Source organism: Scyliorhinus canicula, chromosome 7 (assembly GCF_902713615.1).
Source record: "Scyliorhinus canicula chromosome 7, sScyCan1.1, whole genome shotgun sequence".
Classification (NCBI taxonomy): domain Eukaryota; kingdom Metazoa; phylum Chordata; class Chondrichthyes; order Carcharhiniformes; family Scyliorhinidae; genus Scyliorhinus; species Scyliorhinus canicula.
In genome coordinates this window covers 32,787,827-32,811,094 of record NC_052152.1, presented here as the reverse complement: position 1 = coordinate 32,811,094, position 23,268 = coordinate 32,787,827, and the positions used below count along the sequence as shown (strand labels likewise).

General features: G+C 41.5%; 1 protein-coding gene across 1 annotated transcript in view; it reads left to right on the top strand.

Annotated features, from left to right (window-relative positions):
* Positions 1-21,702, top strand: part of LOC119968842 (zinc finger protein 292-like) — a 56,623-nt gene extending 34,921 nt beyond the window's left edge. Inside the window, 6 exon segments of the mRNA XM_038801711.1 lie at positions 6,205-6,407; positions 9,600-9,736; positions 11,073-11,214; positions 12,557-14,579; positions 14,582-15,025; positions 19,561-21,702. Coding sequence (XP_038657639.1) covers positions 6,205-6,407; positions 9,600-9,736; positions 11,073-11,214; positions 12,557-14,579; positions 14,582-15,024 — 2,948 coding nt within the window. The 3' untranslated portion in view covers position 15,025; positions 19,561-21,702.
* Positions 21,703-23,268: the final 1,566 nt, after the last annotated feature.

Genomic DNA, 23,268 nt, shown 5'->3' with positions numbered 1-23,268 from the left:
TGAGTCATCAGACTCCCTCGGTGCTTTTAGCAAAACAAAGTTTATTATAGGAATATAGTTAACATATATAAAACAGTTAGCAAGAAGTTGTTCTCGATTACAAACGTGAAAAAACACACAACAGTTACAGTAATCTATGTATATAACTCTTAATGAATCCTCCTTCGAGCTGTATCAATTTAATACAAAATCCAATAAACCAAACCCCACACCCAATGTGATTTCAGTTCCCTGGCACAGCTTTAAAATGAAAACAGGGAAACACTGCTTCTCTTCGGCAGTCCAAAGCATCAAAACCGAAACTGAAACCCAAACACGAAGCCCCCCCCCCCCCCCCCCCCACCTGGCAGCCACAGCCCAGCTTCACCCACAGATGACATCACTGAAGCTGTGCTACAAGCCATGTGGTAAGACCAAACCTTTCTTCAAGGGACACTCACATGACAATTATCATCTACCATTTCTTCCAGCTCCCCCCTTGCCTCCAGCTTTACATGCACCTTGCAAGATATAATTTCTCCCTTTATTTACTACCTTCAGCATTTCCCATAGTATTGAGGGTGAGACTGCTTCGTTATTCAATATATAATCCCGGATAGCTTCTCAGACCCTTGCACAGAACCTCCAGCAGACCCACATCCAACCACCATCCCATACGATGCCCCTGGCCTGCTTTAGGGGCTCCACGCCCTTTAGCTTCTCCGTCTGTTCACCTACCGCCTCAGTCACCTTGTTCAGCTGCTCCCTGGCCCAAAGCCGCCTCCACCATAGTTTTCAATTATCGCTTTAATTCCTGGCTATGTTTCTGAAAATGTTCATCCATCTCCGCACAAAATTTCTTTAACTCTTTTGCCATTATCCCGTCCATCTTTGAGTCCTTACGCTGGCTTGGCGCCTGAAGTTTCACACCTTCGTCCCTCTTCGATGTCCATTTCAACATCCCCAGATTCCCAGCTGTTTGTTCTGCTGGGTGTCCGAACAGATCACGGAAATTATTTTCGAAATTAACAAAAAAAGACCAAAGTATCGGAGTCTATGGGGGAGCCAACTAAAATGCGGCCGCTACTCTATGCCGTCGCACCGGAAGTCCTGTGTTTGAACTTTAAAACATTTGAGACCAAATTTTACTGAAACTTGCACCATTGTAATGACACTTTGACTGCGTACGCCATTATTTAAGCGTAGATGTTCCAGGAAAAATGAAGTAAGCATGTTATACCATTTGTTGGGTTGTATCACACAATATGCAAGTACATAGATTGCTGTTCTGCCGATAGCTTTCCCTAAGCCAATGAAGGTTGCTTACTGCTTGACCCCATCATTGTGGTTAGACTAGAGGCAATCATCAATTTGTTTGATTTAATAAAAGCAAAATACTGTGGATGTTGAAAATCTGAAATGAAAACAAAGTACTGGATATACTCAGCTGGTCTGGCAGCATCTGTAGAGAAAACCTCTCCATTTCCAGGATTTTTATGCCTGTTTCATGCCACGTAAACTGGGCTGGTATAATGAGTGCGTATAATGAGTGCACATACACACTGTGATACATTTAATTCTGTGTTCAACTTTTTATAATATGTTTTCAAATTAGGCTTTTCTGGTTAAGCTGTTTTAATCTGAGCCTGGTCTCGTGACTATCTTTTTGAAAAAAATGATGGTCCAAATGGTCTTGACTATTATGAGAACTAAACGAAAATCGCTTATTGTCACGAGTAGACTTCAATGAAGTTACTGTGAAAAGCCCCTAGTCGCCACATTCCGCCGCCTGTTCGGGGAGGCTATTACGGGAATCGAACCGTGCTGCTGGTCTGCTTTCAAAGCTAGCGATTTAGCCCAGTGTGCTAAACAGCTCCAGTGTGCTAAACAGATGATATGCAGTTGATTGGATTGGATTTGTTTATTGTCACGTGTACTGAGGTACAGTGAAAAGTATTGTTCTATGTACAGTTCGGAGAGATCATTCCATACATGAAAATAAATTCATAGGGCAAACATGAATACACAATATAAATATACTGACACGGGCATTGGGTGAAGCACATATAAGAGTGTAGTACTACTCAGTAGAGATATTGTGTGAAGAGATCAGATCAGTCCATAAGAGGATCGTTTAGGAGTCTGGTAACAGGGGGAAGAAGCTGTTTTTGAATCTGTTAGTACGTGATCTCAGACTTTTGTATCTCCTGCCCGAGGGAAGAAGTTGGAAGAGTGAGCAAGCGGGTTGGGAGGGGTCTTTGATTATGCTGCCCGCTTTCCCCAGGCAGCGGGAGGTGTAGATGGAGTCGATGGGAGGCAGGTTTGTGTGATGGACTGGGCAGAGTTCATGACTCTCTGTAGTTTCTTGTGGTCTTGGCCGAGCAGATGCCATACCAGGCTGTGATGCAGCCTGATAGGCTGCTTTCTGTGGTGCATCTGTAAAAATTGGTAAGAGTCAATGGGAACATGTTGAATTTCCTTAGTTTCCTGAGGAAGTATAGGCGCTGTTGTGCTTTCTTAGTTGTAGCGTTGACATGCGTGGACCAGGACAGGTTGGCGATGTGCACACCTAGGAAAGTGAAGCTGTCAACCATCTCCACCTCGGCCCCATTGATGCCGACAGGGGTGTGTACGATACTTCGCTTCCTGAAGTCAGTGACCAGCTCTTGAGTTTTGCTGGCATTGAGGGAGGGATTGTTGTCGTTACATCACTCCACTAGCTTCCCTATCTCCCTCCTGTATTCTGACTCAACGTTGTTCGAGATCCAACCCACTACGGTCATGTCGTCAGCAAACTTGTGGGTGGAGTTGGAGCCAAATTCTGCCACACAGTCACGTGTGTGTGTGTATAGACAATATAGTAGGGGGCTAAGTGCACAGCCATGCAGGGCTCCGGTATTGAGGACTATCGTGGCAGAGATGTTGTTGTCTATTCTTACGGATCGTGGTCTATGGGTCAGGAAGTCAAGGCTCCAGTTGCAGAGTGAGGAGCTTTTGGAGCGTTGATAGGAGCTTGGCTGGGATTATGGTGTTGAAGGCAGAGCTGTAGTCAATGAATTCTGACGTAGGAATCTTGCTGTCGAGATGCTCCAGGGATGAGTGTAGGGTCAGGGAGATGGCGTCTGCATGGTTATGGCGGTATGCGAATTGCACTGGACCTAGGCATTCTGGGAGTATGGAGTTGATGTGCCTCATGACCAACCTCTTGAGGCACTTCATTATGATCGTGTCAAGGCCACCGGATGATATGCTGATCGGGTCAGTTAGTGGGTGACATCTCACTAAGAAAATCTAATCTTGTTTCTTTTTCCATAATCAATGGATCCATTCTTGAATTCTTTTAAATGGGGGTTTGTAAATATATCACTACTTTCAAATGTTCAAACTCCTTTAATTATTTCATTCCGTATGAATTAATCTGTTTTGCTTCATCACTCAAATTGACACATGTTTGAATAATTTTGAATGCAAAAGTCATCTTTATTTTAAAATCAAACTCCAGTTATTGTTGCTGACTGTTGTCAACATAAGATTGCATTGAATTGGAAATTCCAGAAGCCAGCAAGGAGGGATGGAAATAGAGAGGTGTAACAATAATAATTGTATATTCAAAGAAGACAAAACAATCTAAAACAATTGGACAGGTTCCAAAATGAAGTCTCTGGTAAGAGGCTGATGCATCCGATGTTGATTCCTTAAATCTACAATAGAAAGGAAAATTATTGTAATTTGTTTTTTTCTGGTCATTTGACCAGTTTTAACAATGTTTTTCATGGGCTGCATAAAGTTCTAACTGCACCGGGGACTGGGAACAAAATTCTAGTAGTGGAAATTTAAAGAAACTCTAAATCACAATTTTAATGAGGAACAGTGTTCAGAGTCTGGGAAGATTTTTCTTGTCAGACACTTGCATTAATGTGACAGGCTCTAAGAAGGTGATAGCTGGAGTATTGTGGCCCCAGAAATGAAATAAATGAATGAACCGGCTGTTCCATTGGCTGGGAGAGGCCAGGCAATCGTGCCCAACTATGCCATGTGCAGGTTCGATCAACACATTCTTGTGGAAAGCCTGAAATATTTCACTGAAGCAAAGTTAGTGGGCTGGATTCTCTGCATCCGATGCAGAAATCACGGCTGGCGCGTGGTCAGAGAATCCACTTTCCTGCACGGAATCTGGACCAGCGCCGGTTCCCCGATTCTGTGGGCCCCCAAAAAGCCGAATACGCCACCTAGGACCTACCTGGGGCCATTGCCAGAGGCTCGCTCCACCATTCTCCAGCCGACTAGCCGAAGTCCCAAAGGCCTGGATCGAATATGGTCCAGCCAGTCGGGATACCCGCGTCGGGGCCAGGCCGATCGGAGGGGGAGGAGGGGGAGGGGGGGGGGGGGGGGGGGGGGCCTTATAGGCGGCCGGGAAATGTTTGTACAGGCGTTGAGGGTTCGGTGCGTGGCCAATTAGGGGGTTTGTTTTTACGGTCCAGCTCCGCGGTCCGAGTTCGCCGCAGTGCAGCCGCTGCCGTGCGCATGTGAGGCCTCCGACCCGGAAGTGTGGGGACCCGTATCTGCAGCAAAAGTTGCGAGATTTACTCCGGGTCCCTGCTGGCCCCCTGCAAGGCTAGTAATATGTGGCCCTTTGATGCCAGTTTTTCTGGCTTGAAATAGTTTTGACGCCGGCGTGGGGACATAGTCCCAATAACGGAGAATTCAGCCCGGTATCTAAGCATTCAGTTCAAATTAACCTGGATGTACAGCAGCATGTATAATTATTTGAATATATTAGCACAAAGAGCATGCAGTGGCTATTTGAGTTCTCAAATCCCTGTGTGATCTTAGATGCAGAGGGTCAGTCAGCCATTGAACAGTGCAGAACATTTTGATAAGAATAATCATGGTCTAGCTTGATGTCCACACAACTTGCATTTTCTAGCAGAAGACATTGAATATTAAACTGAAGTAAGAATCCTGGCTAATCAATTTTCTGCCAGTCTTCCTAGCTGCCTGAGGGCACTGAGGTAATTGTGGTAACATCGCCACAATCACAGCTCAGCTCCACTAATTCAGTATAAATGGAAATGGCACCTGGGACCCCTTTTGGGTACGTTTATACTCGCTAGGCTGTTAATGGGTCATTTAAATTGATTTAAAGTTGTGTTTTAAGAGTTAATAAAATACAAAGCTCTGCCAGACACTTAGTACCCATAGTGTTTCATTTCAACATCACCAGCATGAAAGCTGAAAACTCGAAAAACAACCAGCCCATGGAGATTGAAATTTCCCTGAACCTGTAAGCAGTCATGTTTAAAGGAGTAAAGGGAATTACCTAATTAACGGTTATGTTTTAATTACAAAGCAATTTAGTACTTGGGCATAGTACATGCAGATCATATATTGATTCAGATCCTCCTTTGTACAGACTAAAATCATTTTGACATGCTGTTCCATTAGTTTAAATTGCACTGCATGGCTCAAATTCAAATCAGCAGTGATTCTTCAGTATAATCCAAGTGCAAGTAAAAGGTAGCTTTTTTTGAAGTTGATTTGCACAAAAATGTTTTAAAGTGCTTGTACATTTGTACAGTACCAGTTCCTATCTCTACAATAGCAGCTGAAAATCGTGCACTGGAAATCATATTTTTTCTTCAGTGCAGTTAAAGCTGGATGTATGGAAAAATTGGAAGAATTGTTCGTGACCTAAGCACCAAATTTCTGTTGAACTGAAACAAAATCTGGAGTTGCGTGCCCACTGTAGTGCAATCATGTCATTTTACCAAATGGGCCAAGGAAACTGGAGCTAAGCATTCCTTCCCATCTACAGCTTCATTCTGTTCTTTCAGTCAACTGGAGTGTAATGATTGATTTTATGTACACTTTGACAGACAAGATGGGTGGAGGTAGGACTGCTAGGAAAATTGCCTAATTTTCATTTTGTGGCCTTGTTTTAAAAAGATAGACATAGTTACAGTAGAGAAACACGCTCATTTTTTTTTCAAGAATGGTTGGCCATCGCAAATATCAAAGAAAATAAAACTAAAAGTGGGATAATGTACGTTCTTCTGCCGCAGTTGTATGTCTATTAACTGGACTAAACTGCTTTAATGTTTTTATCTCATTGTCTGATCGTAACTGATGTTGCCATTCGCAGAAACAGACTAAGTTACAAAAAGTACTTTAATCTGGCAGACTTTATTTCATTGAGCTTTCCTATCAATTTTGTGCTTTTAACAGTAAATGAATACTTGGGATCAGAATCGCCAGTGTTCTTTGAATATAGAGTGAAATACTTGATGAAGTACGAGCATATTGGAGAAGCAATGACGTTGACCAAATACTGTGTAAATCATCCTCAAACTGGCACAAACAAGTACTTCCTCCACTTATTTTTGACATGGCTCTGCCGCTCTTCACCAGAAGAAATCTTGCTGCAGGAGGTAAGGTTATACGATGTGCTTCATTTTGTAAGCATTTTGATTTATTAAAAAAGTTTCTCATTTCATAAGTATTCTAGTGTACTTTTTAATATAGTAGCAGCAAGTGGGCAAAATATTTTTTCCCGATGCCCTGTGTCAATTTAAGTTTGCTCCTTCACCATGGGCATCCAATCTCTCTACACTTCCATCTCCCAACATGAGGGCTCTTCACTTTTCCTCGAACAGAAGCCTAACCAATTCCTATCCGTCATAGCCTTCTCCACCTGGCTGAACATGTTCTCACGTTAAACAAATTCTCCTTTAACACCACTGACCTCCTCCAAATAACAAGTGTTGTTGTGGTTACCTACATGGGTCCTAGCTATGCCTGCCATTTTGGAACATGTGGAACATTCCTTGTTCCAGTCCTACTTGGACACCCTCCCTCATTATTGAGGGAGACCAACAGGGGCTGGTTTAGCACAGTGGGCTAAACAGCTGGCTTGTAATGCAGAACAATGCCAGCAGCCACCGGCCTCTCCGAACAGACAACTAGGGGATTTTCACAGTAACCTCATTGATGCCTACTTGTGACAATAAAGCTATTATTATTATTGATAAGTACATTGGCGCTGTTTCCTGCTCTCCCAGTGAACTGGTAAATTTTATCCACTTTGCTTCCAATCTCCACTCCTTCTCCGACCCATTTCCTTCCTCCAGTTCTCAACCTACCCCAGAAAAGGAGATAATCAACCAATGTTCACCTTCAGGCCTTGAGCTTCTAAAGCTATCATGACTACAATTTCCTCATACTCTGCTTCTTGGAAAATTTCTATTTTATTCTTCCAGTTTCTCTGTCTCCACCCCATCTGTTTGAATGATGAAGCCTTCTGCAACAATGGTTCTGACAAGTTTTCCTTAACCATGGATTCTCCCTGATCATGGTTTACAAGACCCTCAACCGTGTCCATTCCATTTCATGCTCTCTCCTCCCACCTCTCCCAGAACCACAAGAGTTCCCCTTGTACTCGCCTTCCAGCCCATGAGCCATCATGTTCAGTGGATCATGTTCCACCATTTCCATCAACACCTGCATGATGGAACTACCAAATGTATCTTCTGCTCCCTTCTTTCAGCATTCTGAAGGGATGGTTCTTTCCATGATGTTCCAGTTCATCCCTCAGTCACCCCCAACAGTTTTCTCCTTCTTACACATGAGTAACAACACCTGCCTTTTTACCCCTTCATCTCTCTCCGTCAAAGGCCCCAAATACTCCGAGGTGAAAGAGCTTTATCTGCGCTACTTTCAATTTTGTATTCACTGTTTACAATACACTCTGTTCTACGCTGCAAAGACCGAACATAGATTGGACGACTGATTTGCGACACATCTTCATTCAGTCTGCAGTAAGACCCCAAACGTTTAGTCACAGTAATTTTAATTCTTTACCTTGCTCTCATTCTGATCTTTCTGTCCTGCTTCCTGCAGTGTTCCAATGAAGCTCAATGCAAACTCATAGACCATCTTACGACTGGTCACTTCACAGCTTTGTGAACCTGACATTGAGTCAACAATTTCAGATTGTAACCTCTGGTCCACTTTGTTTCTGTTTTATTTGATTTTGGTTTAAACCTTGATTTTCTCAATTCTGCTATTCACACCCTATTTAGACTTTTTTTCCCCTTCTGTTATCACTTTGGCCTTGTTTTTGTTATTCAGTCTCTTCTCTTTCACCCCCCGCCCCTCCCCGTTGCCCCAAACAATCACAGATGTTCTTTTTCCCACCTTCCCCTTTAACTTGTGCAAAGCCTATTATTATCTCTGTCTTTTCCCAGTGCTGATGAAAGGTCATTGACCTGAGATGTTAACTCTGCCCCTGCCTCCACAAATTCCGCCTGACGTGCTGAGTATTTCCAGTATTTTCTATTTTTATTTAAAATAATTTTTTTGTGGGATTTCTGACATACAATAGTTTTGCATATGACTATTGTGTTTGACTACCAAACCTTTTGAACATAACTTGAAAGTTGAGTACAAAAAGGCTTATCAGCCATTTAAGCTTGTCTTGACTTTTAGCTTTCAGTTGTTTTTGAATATGGGTCAGGCCTTTGGTGTCCTATCTTATTTTGTAAACCATACAAAATGCTTATCGTCCCTTAAAAGTTAAAGTTTACTTTAAAGTTCAAGTTTAATGTTTTTGTGTTTCACCATTTGATGGACTTTTGCCCTTCTCACTCCCACTCCAGTATATATATTTCTTTTTGAAGCATGATTTGCATAGTAGCAAGGTATGGACAACATATGCAAGCCAAGCAAGCAGCTGAATAGCTTTCCACTTCTGTTGCCGTAGACAAATATTGGGAATCTCCTGGCAAGACAGTGTCAAATTTGGAAGTACACCAGCATGCAGGGGTCAGTGACGGTTCTGCTGGCTGTGCCATGTGAGCTGAATGGATGATCGATGCACCCCCAAAGATGAGCAGTGAGGAACAATGTGGACAAAGCAGAGGACAAAATAAATGACAAATGGCAAAAGTGAGCCCGCTGGGAGGAAAAATCCCCAAAGATAAATAGTGCTTTCTAAGGTTATTCATCTGTGCCAGATGCAGAAGGAACTGCCTCTCTCAAGTTGGCCTGTACAGCACAGCAGACTATGTTCAATTGAGATGTGACACACCCTCGGCGCAGTTCATTGTCGATGCCAATAATGCAGTGCTCCAAATATCATCTGAACAGTGCGTTCTAACATCTCAGCTTAACTTTTGAGGACATGTCTTTTACTTTGCTGACTATTTTATCCAATATTCCATTTGCTTTTTATTGTTCATGTGTGGGTAACGTAGTGTAGCGAGAACTAGTTAACAATCCATAGGCGTGGACTAATAACCCAGAGAATTCTGATTTAAATTTCCACTATGAATCTGAAATTCATTTAATAATTTGGGAAGGAAAAAGCTGACATCTGTAAAAGTGAGCATGAAATAACTATAACAGACACTGAAACTGATTTTAATAATAATAATCGCTAATTGTTGCAAGTAGGCTTCAATGAAGTTACTGTGAAAAGCCCATTTTCACATTTTAAGGAAAGACTAACCTGACAGTGGCATCAGTATATTTCTCTTGGATAGTTATGATGTCAAACTTTTGATGAGTATTCAAGGACCAGGAACTTCCATTGACTTTTCCCCACTTGTTTTCCTCTGTGACAGATTGCCAGAATTGACTGTCGGGAAGCTCTTGATGTTATTTGCAGATTGGATTCGGAAGGGCAGGAGGAATTAGCTTGGATTTTGTGTGTGGCATTCCTTACTCAGCAGCTCAGAAATGGAGACATGTATTGTACTAGGTAAATATTTTACCGATGATGAGGTTGCGGTTATTCATGTGGAACATAACATATTTTGCATTTTTTTGAGCAATAATTTGAAAACACCATACCAGGTATTGTACAAATTTGACCTGGATCTCATTGTTAAAATATATTTTATAATGGCAGGATCTACATCTCTATTTGCATTTACCCTCTAAAAGCCTGAATAAGCCAAATAAACTTAAAAATTGCACATTATTTTCTTAATCTTATCAGTTGCTAGATTCCATTAAAAAAAATTCTATTGTCCAACTGTTCTGGAAACGATGGAACTCTTGAGGTGATTTTTTTTTTGTTTTGGTGGTAGAGAAATATACTTTAACCTGCGAAGGCAGGGTGGCACAGTGGTTAGCACTGATGCTTCATAGCGCCAGGGTCCCAGGTTCGATTCCCGCTTGGGTCACTGCTTGTGCGGAGTCTGCATGTTCTCTCTGCGTGGGTTTCCTCCAGGTGATCCGGTTTCCTCCCACAGTCCAAAGATGTGCAGGTTAGGTAGATTGACTATGCTAAATTGCTCTTCGTGTCCAAAACAAAGATTAGGTGGGGTTACTGGGTTACGCGGAGCTGTGGGCTTGGGTAGGGTACGCTTTCCAAGGGCCGGTGCAGACTCGAGGGGCCTAATGGCCTCCTTCTGCACTGTAAATGCCACGTTTCTAGTCCTTTTGCAGTTATAGCTTCATGGTTTATATTTATTCTGACTTTGTTTTCTAATGGTGCAGAAATTTTCTAACAGTAAATTTACTTATGTTTCAAGTTCTTTTGATTTGAAAGATTAATTGCGAAACATTGCATTAATCTTATTTGTAAATGAAATTTAAAAGAAAATTGTGGAAACTTGAGAACAAGAGTGCAGGCACTCCATGGGTCTGATATTATTATTTTTTTTATAAACCTTGGTTTCCTTTCCCCCATCTTTGCTCAGTTTTCCTGGATTTGGCTGTTCAAAAAGTGCTTAGTTATTCCATTGAAGTACGTTGTCATAATTGGGATAAATAATTTGTGAGCCATTCATAAATGCATTGCAATGCCTAGCTATTGCTTTACAGGTTGTCAGCAACATTACATTTAAATGGGTATGAGCAGTTGGGTTAAATGTAAGATTGCAAGAATCGTTAAATTTTCTTTTAAATCTATTTTCTTGACGGTTTTATCTTTGTCGATTGCTTCATACAAAACCTACTCGGGTGAAACAGACTAGAAGCAACTAAATGGCACGAGTTCATTGAGCATACGCGTCTAATTATCCTCTAGTGGTTTCTTGGACAACTCTGTTTTTAACATATTGCTGTCAACTGCTTTTAAATTTACACAGGGAATTAATATTGGTGTGGAGCAAGCTGCAGCTGACACTTGATGCATCCAAGCGACACTTTCTAGAGAAATGTCATCACCTTTTGCTAACATCCAGAAATGTCAGTCATATCTTCCTCTTTATTAGGGTTATTCAGAATGAGGTAAGTAACCTTGCTGCTGTGCCAGTAAAAATGTTTATTTTCCGCACTTATTCTCAAAATCGTTAGCATCTATTATTCCAAGGTTTGTACGCACGAATACTGCATTGGTTAATAAAATGCCATGTCAGGTACAGGAAGTAATCAGAAAGACTAATGTGACACTGGGCTTTTTATTGAGAAGACGAGAATACAAAGGATATAGGGGTTATACCGCAGCAGTGCAAATCTCTGATAGACCAAACTTGGGTTCAATTCTACACCTTAAGAACGATACATTGGCCATGGAAGGAATGATTTACCAGACTGATGCTTGCATTGTGAGGGTTAAATTAAGAGGTGAGATTACAAAAACTTAGTGTTGCATTCCCTGGAATATACGCTTGTAGGATGAGTTGACCGACATTTTCCTGATATTAAGGGAACTGATAGGATAGTTGGAAGGAAACTATTTCCATTGGTTGGGGAGGCTCAGATTATGGGACATAACCTAAGAATTAAAATAGGTCTTTCAGAAATGAAGTTGGGGGACTCATTTACATGCAGATAATGTTATAGAACTCTCGTTCAACAAATGACATTTGTTTAACCAAGGGTATTGAGGGGTATGAGGTGCATATGTGGACTTTACAGATCAACAGTGGTCTCATTGAATGACAGAGCTCAAAGAACATAAGTGGCTTACCCCCATAAATCTATCATTGAGATTTCAGTTTAGTTTATTTATGAGGTAGGCAGTGAGGTTGTATTTGAGGGATGTGAGTAGCAGTGATAATTTATCATTTCATGACCTGAAATGTACTTGTTTTGTCCACAACTCCAGCCCTGTTAACTACTACTTGCACAGTTGTACTTCAAAATGTTTTTATTTAACTATATTAATTTAATTTAAACTGTCTTCTGGAGATGTTGTTCACGTTTCAAGCTTTTTGTGTTTTTCTTTGGAGAAAAACTTATTTGGACAAACATTCTACACAGCCATTTATGTAGTTGTTTTAAAAAGGAGTATTTAACCCTTCCTCTTATTTGTAGGTATGTATAATATTTTGCTGATGACCATGGGTTATTAAGTTATTTTACTGGGATGAGGTGAGGGAGATAGATACACAATCATGCTGTTTTTCTGCTGCAGTCTCTACAGAAATGCATTTTTTTCCTGCAATCCATTTAGCATTGGTCCTCATCTAATATTTGTACAGAGATGCAAATCAAAAATATGCAATTGTGGCTTTAGAAAGAAATATCAGTGTTAGCAATATATTTTTATTACTTAGTACATTTGTGTGCTCTGGTTTAGAATGCAAATATCAAATAACTTTGAATATGTGCTGTTTAAATATTATAGGTTGGAGCTGAAGGCTTGCAATTCTGTGTGGAGCTCTGTGCACGTGCTCTACGGATAGATTATCAAGATGAACCAAATACTAAAACTTTGGTGTGTAAAACACTCTCGTATCTGCTGCCAAATGATTTGGATTTCTGTAGAGCTTGCACTATTACAGTTTTTTTCTCTGAGTGTTCATCAGAATCGTTTCATGCCGTTGAAAATCTGTACAGTCAGCCAGATCAGCTATACACTGAAGATACTAGCTCGGTTCCAAGTTTTCTTCGCTGTGAGTTGCTGCTTGTTTTAAAAACCACCTGGCCTTTTGATCCAGAATTTTGGGACTGGCGAATTTTGAAGAAAAACTGTCTTGCTCTAATGCGTGACAAAGTGGCCTTAATCAATGCACATGGATGTGATCTAGTTGCAAAGCATGAGGATAGCTTATCATCTAATGGAAATACAGCAACCAAGACTAAGAGAAAATCTACTAAAATGTTGCAGCTAAACCCAAACGCATCCAGGGCAGATGGCCACTTTGCTCCAATGCACCGCTGTGTGCTGTGTAAAAAGGAGCTTCTTGGTGGGCACATTGTACGCCATGCACAGGTTCATCAGCAAAAAGGTGCCTTTTCTTGCCTAATTTGTGCAAGGAAGTTCAGATTGAGGGGACAGATGTTGAAGCATTTAAAGACTCACTTGAGGAAGCTTCGAAAACAAGAACTTGCTGCTCACACAAACACTCAAAAATCTTCCACTGTTACTGCTGGTTTGCAGGAAACATGTGCACTAGTAAATGGAATTCTTGATAATGGAAACAGAACAACTACTTCAGAATCTGCGAATGTAGATGAACCGAGTAACTTCAAAATGTTAACAGGAGCTGAGGAAGTTGAAGTTAGTGTTGCTGATGTTCCAGATGAGCCACATTGTTCAACTGGTCTGGATGGAGCACAGAATGAGCATTTGAGAACTCAGGAAGATCCTAACAAAGACGTTGCTCCTCAAGCAAATGATGATGCGGTTAAACAAATGACAGAAGAAGTATTTAGTTCAGACGCAGATACCGCTCCAACCAAAAAGAAACTGAAGAACTGTGTTCTTACCAAACAAAGTTTCACAGCGCACAAAAATAATGGAGCTCTATGCAGACAAGAGCAGGTGCAAGATTGTTCTGTTTCAAAAGACAAAACCGTAATTGACAGTGGAACTGAAGGTTTCCTCTCTTGTCCAGGTCATGGTTGTTCAAAGGTCTTCACTAAGATACAGTTTCTGACTAAGCATGCACGGAAATGTCACTCCTCTGATGAAAATGTGCAAGATTACCTAATGAAGTGGTATAAAGGCAAGTGCCGTTATTGCCAAAGAAAATTCATGTATTCCCAGCATTTAATTGACCACCTGAAACGGCATCAGTATCCTAAATTATACTTCTGTTTACAATGTGGCTGTAACCAGACATTTAAGTCCACTTCAGAACTTGCAACTCATACCAAGGATCATGAAGTTTTCCAAGCACAGTGCAGCTTTCATGAATGTGACAAATTGTTTGATGAACTCGATATGCTTTATGAGCATGAGGCACAACATTACTTAAGCTGCAAATCCATCCGGTTCACCGAATGCGATAAAAGAAACTTTCAGGCAAGCAAAGTATTGAGCCAACGAGCAAAGGCAACTGAAGACAAATGCTTAAAGCAAGAACAGAATGCTGTGGAATTGCTAGTTCCATTGTGGAAGTCCCGAAAAGAGTTTTCAGAACCAAAGACCTACCTTCATAGTGTGGTTAGCAAGCAAAGTGGGAATCAAAATGAAAATGGCACGATAAGTGACGCTCCGCATATTTCCGTTGAATCAGATCAGCAACCCTTGATTGTTGAATCAGGCAACATAAACTGTTGCATTAATAATGAACAAATAGTAAATGGGCACAGTGAATTGAAAGAGACTTTAAGTGAGTCAGATATGAATCATATTTTCTCAGGTGATATGCCAAGTGATGGGACTGCTGATTCCGATAAGACCAGTCATTCAACAGATGCTTGAGCTCAGGGTCTACATCAGCAGTGTTGCAGAACAATGTTTCGAAAGGTGTTGTAAGGGAAGAAGCTGCAACAGTGTCACAGAATAGTGACAGTCCGTCACAGCAGATCAAGGATCCTTCAGCTTTGCAGCCATCTCCTAGCCAAGAACAGAAGAGTAGTAGTGGTACGGAAGAACATAAGACCTATGGCAGACCACAAAAGTACTACAGACCACAGCCACCAAGCTACCTAGATGAACGATATATCAGTATGCCAAAACGAAGGAAGTTAGCCACAGATTCGAATCACCCACCCAGTTCACAAGCAAATGCAGTTAATATAAAAAATGAACGGCACATATGTCGGAAATGCTTCATGATATTCAACAACATTGAAGCGTTAGAAGGGCACAACACCCAGGGCAATTGTAGACCACTCTTTGTAATGGAATCAGATAGTGACTAAGGTAAGTTGCATGTTTACAACTAAGCTCTCAAAGTATAAGTAAGTGAATCAGTTAATAAACCAAATTCATAATTTGGTGCTGTTCGAAATGGGCTGCAAGTAACCAAGCTGATGATTTCAGTGTAACTAAATTTAGCAGTTTGTGCACTTTATGAAATGCCTGATATGAAATAAGGTTTTTATAAAGGGCTTAAAAATTACTCTGCATAAGTATATACAGGTAACAATGATTTAAAAAACTGGTTATTCTTGCCAATGGGAATTTGTGCTGACATTTCTTGCAGAGCTTATTTCCTTATGCTGGAACATAAAACTTGTGTAAAGCAAGCATTAATTCAGGGCTACCAATGAGGGGTAATAGCAAGTAGACAGCTGCCAGTTGCGCCTCTCATTCCTGTTCCATTCTACAGATAGCGGAATGACCAATGGAAGGTTATTTCTCCCTGGCCCTTCTGAGTAAGTCAGATGTTTGATGGGAGGTGCAAGTCTGAAAAGGGTTAGGCACCAAAATTGATGGGAGTTTGGCTATGTATGATGCAACTGCCAGTCAGAAAGTTCTCTTTTTAAAAAAAATTATTGAAAATGGAATCAAACTCCCGAAATATGTTACACAGGTTTGTTACCATCCCAGTTGATATAACTGGACAGGAAGATCCCGGAATGGAACCCTGACTCAAAAGACCATGGGCGCGATTCTCCGCTGCCCACGACGGGTAGGGGAATAGCGGGAGAGCGTCCCCAACATTTTTTTACACCCTCCCGCTATCTCTCTTTCCTCCCCCCCCCCCCAACCCACGGCCGCCCCACGACACGAATCACTGCTCGCCGTTTTTTACGGCGAACAGCGATTCTCCCCAGGACGATGGGCCGAGTTCCGTAATGGACGCACTCTTTCTCCCTCCGCCGCCCTGCAGGATCTGTCCGCGGGGTGGCAGAGGGAGATGACGGCCCCGCGCATGCGCGGGTTGGAGCCGTCCAACCCGCGCATGCGTGGCTGACGTCTTCGTGCGCGTCAGCCTGCGTGACGCTTGGCGCGCGGACTTAGCGACGGTCGCTAAGGCCGTGATGCCGTGCTTCACGGGGCCCCGCTGCTAGCCCCGCCCGGGGTGGGGAGAGAATTGGGTCCCAGGAGGGGGCGCGGAGGCTGCCGTGAAACACGGCCAGTTTCATGGTAGCCTTTACGATTCACCGCATTTGCGGAGAATCGCGCCCCATAACGTTTACTTTTTTTTTACAAAACATGGAGGAACAGAGCCAAAGGACTGCAAATTTGTTTTTTTTTTAATTATTAAACATGAAAACTTGAATGATAATATTCCTCTTACTCCCCCTTAGCTTAACAATACACACAGATTTTAAGATTAATATGGATTGGAAAGTGTACCTTGCTTAAGCTACAATATAATCTAAATTTTTTTTATTGTCACAAGTAGGCTTACATTAACACTGCAATGAAGTTAGTGAAAATACCCTAGTTGCCACACTCCGGCGCCTGTTCGGGTACACAGAGGGAGAATTCAGAATGTCCAATTCACCTAACGAGCACGTCTTTCAGGAATTGTGGGAGGAAACCGGAGCGCACGAAGGAAATGCAGAGAGTGTGCAGACTCCGCACAGTGACCTAAGCGGGAATCGAACCTGGGACCCTGGCGTTGTGAAGTAACAGTGCTAACCACTGTGCTGCAATGCCACCCGTCTCAGTAACACCCTTCAAATATAGCCTGACTTGTCAAAACACATAACACACCGCTCTGAGCCCAAGTTAGTGTCTGTGCATTTCCCCTCCGTATCCTCTCTTTCCCCCCCCCCCCCCGCCCGCCCGATATTGTCAGATGGGAGTTTCCAAACTTCACTTCCAGAAAATACACTTTTTAAATCTTCTTTCATAGCACTGCTTTTGATCAGCGGTTTTTATTCCAAAGTCCAGTCCAGGATTTCCAAGTGGCTCTTTAAACAAAGCTTTTGCTCTACTTTTAGCAACGAATCCAGAATTTTCAATCCCCATTTTAGGATTTCTTTGTCTTGACTGCTGGAACGGGCCATACTGGACCTGGTGTTGGGGAATGAGCCTAGCCAGGTGTTTGAAGTTTCAGTCGGGGATTACTTTGGGAATAGTGGACAAAGACGAGAGTGGTCCTAAAGAAAGAGTGCTAAATTAGGGGAAGGCCAACTATACCAAAATTCGGCAGGAGCTAGAGAATGTGGATTGGGAGCAGCTGTTTGAAGGTAAATCCACAATTGATATGTGGGAGGCTTTTAAAGAGAGGTTGATTAGAGTGCAGGACAGACATGTCCCCGTGAAAATGAGAGATAGAAATGGCAAGATTAGGGAACCATGGATGACAGGTGAAATTGTGAGACTAGCTAAGAGGAAAAAGGAAGCATACATAAGGTCTAGGCGACTGAAGACAGACAAAGCTTTGGAAGAATATCGGGAATGTAGGACCACTCGGAAACGAGGAATCAAGAGGGCCAAAAGGGATCATGCAATATCTTTAGCAAACAGGATTAAGGAAAATCCCAAAGCCTTTTATTAATATATAAAGAGCAAGAGGGTAACTAGAGAAAGGGTTGGCCCACTCGAGGACAAAGGAGGAAAGTTATGCATGGAGTCAGAGAAAATGTGAGAGATTCTTAACGAGTACTTTGCATCGGTATTCACCGAGGAGAGGGACATGACGGATGTTGAGGTCAGGGATAGATGTTTGATTACTCCAGGTCAAGTCGGCATAAGGAGGGAGGATGTGTTGGGTATTCTAAAAGGCATTAAGGTGGACAAGTCCCCAGGTCCGGATGGGGATCTATCCCAGGTTACTGAAGGACGTGAGGGGGGAAATAGCTGGGGCCTTAACAGATATCTTTGCAGCATCCTTGAACACGGGTGAGGTACCGGAGGACTGCAGAATTTCTAATATCCCCTTGTTCAAGAAGGGTAGCAGGGATAATCCAGGTAATTATAGACTGGTGAGCCTGACATCAGTGGTAGGGAAGCTGCTGGAGAAGATACTGAGGGATAGGATCTATTCCCATTTGGAAGAAAATGGGCTTATCAGTGATAGACGACATGGTTTTGTGCAGGGAAGATCATGTCTTACCAACTTAATAGAATTCTTTGAGGAAGTGGCAAAGTTGATTGATGAGGGAAGGGCTGTAGATGTCATATACATGGACTTCAGTAAGGCGTTTGATAAGGTTCCCCATGGTAGGCTGATGGAGAAAGTGAAGTCTCATGGGATCCAGTGTGTACTAGCTAGATGGATAAAGAACTGGCTGGGTAACAGGAGACAGAGTAGTAGTAGTGGAAGGGAGTTTCTCAAAATGGAGAACTGTGACCAGTGGTGTTCCATAGGGATCCGTGCTGGGATCACTGTTGTTAGTGATATACATAAATGATCTGGAAGAAGGTATAGGTGGTCTGATTAGCGAGTTTACAGATTACACTAAGATTGATGGAGTAGCAGATAGTAAAGGGGGCTGTCAGAGAATACAGCAGAATATAGATAGATTGGAGAGTTGGGCGGAGAAATGGCAGATGGAGTTCAATCCGGGCAAATGCGAGGTGATGCATTTTGGAAGATCCAATTCAAGAGCGAACTATACGGTAAATGAAAAAGCACTGGGGCAAATTGATGTACAGAGAGATCTGGGAGTTCAGGTCTATTGTACCGTGAAGGTGGCAACGCGGGTCGATAGTGTGGTCAAGAAGGCATACAGCATACTTGCCTTCATCAGACGGGATATTGAGTACAAGAGTCGGCAGGTCATGTTACAGTTGTATAGGACTTTGGTTCAGCCACATTTGGAATACTACGTACAGTTCTGGTCGCCACATTACCAAAAGGATGTGGATGCTTTGGAGAAGGTGCAAAGGAGGTTCACCAGGATGTTGCCTGGTATGGAGGGCGCTAGCTATGAAGAAAGGTTGAGTAGATTAGGATTATTTTCATTTGAAAGACGGAGGTTGAGGGGGGACCTCATTGAGGTCTACAAAATCATGAGGTATAGACAGGGTGGATAGCAAGAAGCTTTTTCCCTAGAGTGGGGGACTCAATTACTAGCGGTCACAAGTGCAAGGTGAGAGGGGTAAAGTCTAAGCGAGATATGCGTGGAAAGTTCTTTACTCAGAGGGTGGTGGGTGCCTGGAACGCATTGCCGGCGGAGGTGGTAGTGGTGGGCACGATAGCGTCATTTAAGATGTATCTAGACAGATACATGAATGGGCAGGAAGCAGAGGGATATTGATCCTTAGAAAATAGGCGACATTCTTAGATGGAGGATCTGGATCGGCACAGGCTTGGAGGGCCGAAGGGCCTGTTCCTGTGCTGTAATTTTTCTTCTTCTTTGTTCTTTGTTTGTAAAAGATAGAAATTGAGTGTTTATGTACATGTTAAATTAAACTGTTATAATTAAACAAGCAAGTTTTCTGACCTATTGGCTTCTAGTTGCAGATTATACCTTAAATTAATGTCATTAAGATTTACTTAATTATGTGAAATGAATGCGAGTGAATAATTGTGATCCATTTTTGCCTTCCAGCTGACGAGATTGCCTTGCAAGAGAATGGCCATAGCGAAGCTAGGAAATCAATTTACAGTACTTTACAGATTTCATCTCGGCTTAATCAAAGTGCCATGTTAAGGTCTATAGGCTCAGTGCAGAAAAAGGTGAAAGAAGACAAAATATCAAACATACATGTTTGAAAAGGTCACCAAATTTAAAAGCAGTAGCACTTATTCACCAAGTGCTCCTACTGAAGAAATATGAAGTGTGGAGAAACTTGTGGTACATTATAGAAATGGATATGAGGTGCAGAACCTTTGGAAAAACATGAACTTCAGTCTTGCCACATCAACTTGGAAACTTTATGCAGTAGAAAAAGGGCAATGGTCTAACAGCACAATAGAAGAGAACCGGAATGCTATATGGGCTATATCTTGTTGGAGCATCTCGTGGCCTATACTGTCCGTTAGTATATTTTCTGCATTCTTCAGTTTGAATATAATTTGTGCAGTAACTTTCTGGAAATGTGAGCTAATGACACGGCATCTGGGTGGGACCTTGGTGTGTATCAATCAATGAAATTTATGGACTGAGAAATAAACAAAGAGTTACAACCAAGAAGGAGGGTATGTGAATTTGAGTCAAATCGGGTACAGAAAGAGCTGAAAAGAAAGAATGGATTGATTGAGAAAAAAATAGGTGAAAGTAAGGAAAAATAATTCAAATTTGAACTTTCTCTATGAAAAGTTATGACGAGCAGGATTAAAACTCAGCCGTCTAATGTATTTCCTTTCTGGGCCCGAGATTGACATTGCATTAACAAACATTGCATCTGTAATAAGGGTCTTTATAAGCCCTAACTAAACAGCAGTTTTAATGGGAGATTGATATACAAGCCCAGCAAGTTCTTAACGAGAAGATTATTGGTGAGATGGTGTTTTGTGTGAGGCAAACAGAAGAGTGGGATAAATTGACCTGAATATTCTGGAAATTCACAACCTAATGATGTCTTTCTTCCTCTCCTGAATATGCTGGTCAATTTTCACATTAATAACGCCACACATCCTGAACTCACTGTTCTCGCCCCTGGAAAATTCAGCCCAATGTAAATGCTGTTGAACACAGATGCAGCAAATCCAAGTTAGTTAAGGACAGTTGAAGAGTTTAAAGCTACTGATTATAACAGCGGAAGTGAATTTATTCACGTATATGCCTGGTCTTCCAAAACAAATCAATGCTAAAGAATTTTTGCTCTTCTGCATGTGCTGAAGAAAGATGAACAAAAAGTTCAAAGTTGACTAGCTTAATAAATGCATTTTTTTTTCTTTCATGGTGCATTATCTTCTAACATAATGCAATGAGGATATTGGCTCTCTGTACATATTATGATTGTTAAGTCTCTTATATTAGTTAAAACACTGGACTTTGACTCCCAGTTTTTTTTCTACATTAAGTTTTAATATTACTTTTATGAGGCATTCAGCGTAGCATGCACCTCAGTATAACATGCTTAGCTCCCAAGGACTGTTGCGTCAAGGATGTAGTGTAATTTCTTAATGTTTGTTTACCTCAAGAAACCTTTAGTCCTCGTGCACTAAACTAGCTCTTAAAGGCTTTTCAAATCTGAACATTTTGTTCATCTTCCAAAGTGGAATTGGTCTGACAAATTTACTTAAGAAATTACAAATATTCTATTCCTAATTGATGTTTGCTTCCAATATGTCAGTGAAAAGATGATCAGACAATAACTAATATGAAATTTGTCAAATCCATAAATGCTACAAAATTAGAGGAAAATGAGTGAACTGCCACAAACTAAAATGATAAAGATGTTCCGAGTCAGTGCATTACAAGAATTGAAAAAAGCAATAATGACACATCTGAAGACGATATGCAAAAATCCAGTTTCTTCAATTTACACAGAAAACTCACTTCTTGGGCAAACAGGCCCTCCGTTCAAATGCCTTACGTTGAGTGCAGGGAGATCCCTAGCTACAATAGAGTGCAGGATTTTGTTTGCAATTAACCCATTAGAAATTAATAACTTTACTTTGAGTTGCGTTCAATGATCTCTGATCTGCAAACCTAACAAAGTGTCTATAATAGTTCATCAACTACTACATTTATGGCATTACTCTGTGATGACTTGTCAAAAAAATTGTATTTGTCATTGGAAAATGAGGTTACAATGCAAAGGGCTAAAAGCACCAAACTCTTAATAATCTTAAAGAGAATCAGCCTTTTCAGAAAGTTGATTGGGATCATTTTTGAGGAGTTTGATCTCTGTTTTAAGCTAGTAGGTATAAATCGCTAGATGCCGAACAAAAAGGTGAATGTTGGTATTCTACTCGTGAAGGAAAGTTCTTTGTCTCAGCGAAGGTCAAATTCAGGACCACGATTGTGTTTATCAATTGCAGCCTGTTACTGAATACCATCACTGGTTATGTGGTTGATGACATGAATGGGAGTAGAGGAATAATTGTTTCTGCACATTTAGGTCTGGACAAAGTATACGCGTGGCCATAAATTTTGGAAGCCATATAAAGTTGCTATTTGAAAAGATGAATGCCATGACAACTTAATCTGAGCGTGCACCTTTTATTTTAAATTATTCTGTTGGAGAATAATTGTATGTAATGTATTGCAGCAACTTTGTTTTCTCCTGGCTTCTTGATATGAAGCTTGTATCAGTCAACATTTATAGTTTATTTTGCATTCATCTTGAACAGGCCTACTGGTCTGACAAACTGCATGCAATCCAAGAAATTTTGAAGACCAGATTGTTCTTTACATTTGAGCATTTTGGAGTGGTAGCACCCATGAGTACTGTGTGATTGTTTTCACATCAGTCAGTATTGTCTGCACTGTGTACTACTTGATAAACTATTTTTGTATCAACACTATAATGATAACTTGTATAAAAATCAGGAATGAGCAACGGCCAATTTGGCCTGTTGAGGTCTAGTCTTTAGCCGTGTCTTTGCCTTGTTTTTCTTTAATCAAAAGACCTTTCCCTATGTAAGGCAAACTGAGCATTGCTAGTGGAGAATTTTGGGAATTCGTTTCTGATGACTGACTCCTTGGGTGGAGCAGTTTGGTAGCTGAACTTTGTCTGGGAAATTGTAGCGGAAGCTTAGCAAGAACGATCAGTAGGTGTAATTCAACTGGAAGCATGCTTGAGCATAGTTGGAGCTGTAATAACTTGTGGAAAGGTCACCGATCCCATTAAAACAGGGGTGGGCAAACTACGGCCCGCGGGCCGCATGCGGCCCGCCAAAGGTCTTTATGCGGCCCACCAAGTCATAAAAAATTTTTTTTTTTAAATGTTAATGGGGGGGGCTGTAGGGTTACTTACTGGTATAGGGTGAATACGTTGACTTGAGTAGGGTGATCATTGCTCGGCACAACATCGAGGGCCGAAGGGCCTGTTCTGTGCTGTACTGTTCTCTGTTCTATATGAGGCGCCCAGAATCATAACCGGGTGAAGTAATTATTTTACTTAATATACTATGCGGCCCTTTAAAATTGTGAATTTCTGAATGTGGCCCTTGCACGGAAAAGTTTGCCCACCCCTGCATTAAAACCTAACTCAAAATCTAGATGGCATTGAATATTTGTATTAAATGTCCATGCATCTATGTTCTGTATTTGGGCCTTTTTCCACTGTTGCATTGAGAACAGTCTTAATATTGTCCAAGTTTAACATCTGTGCATTGAAAGAAGCTAGAAAATACTTCCTATTGA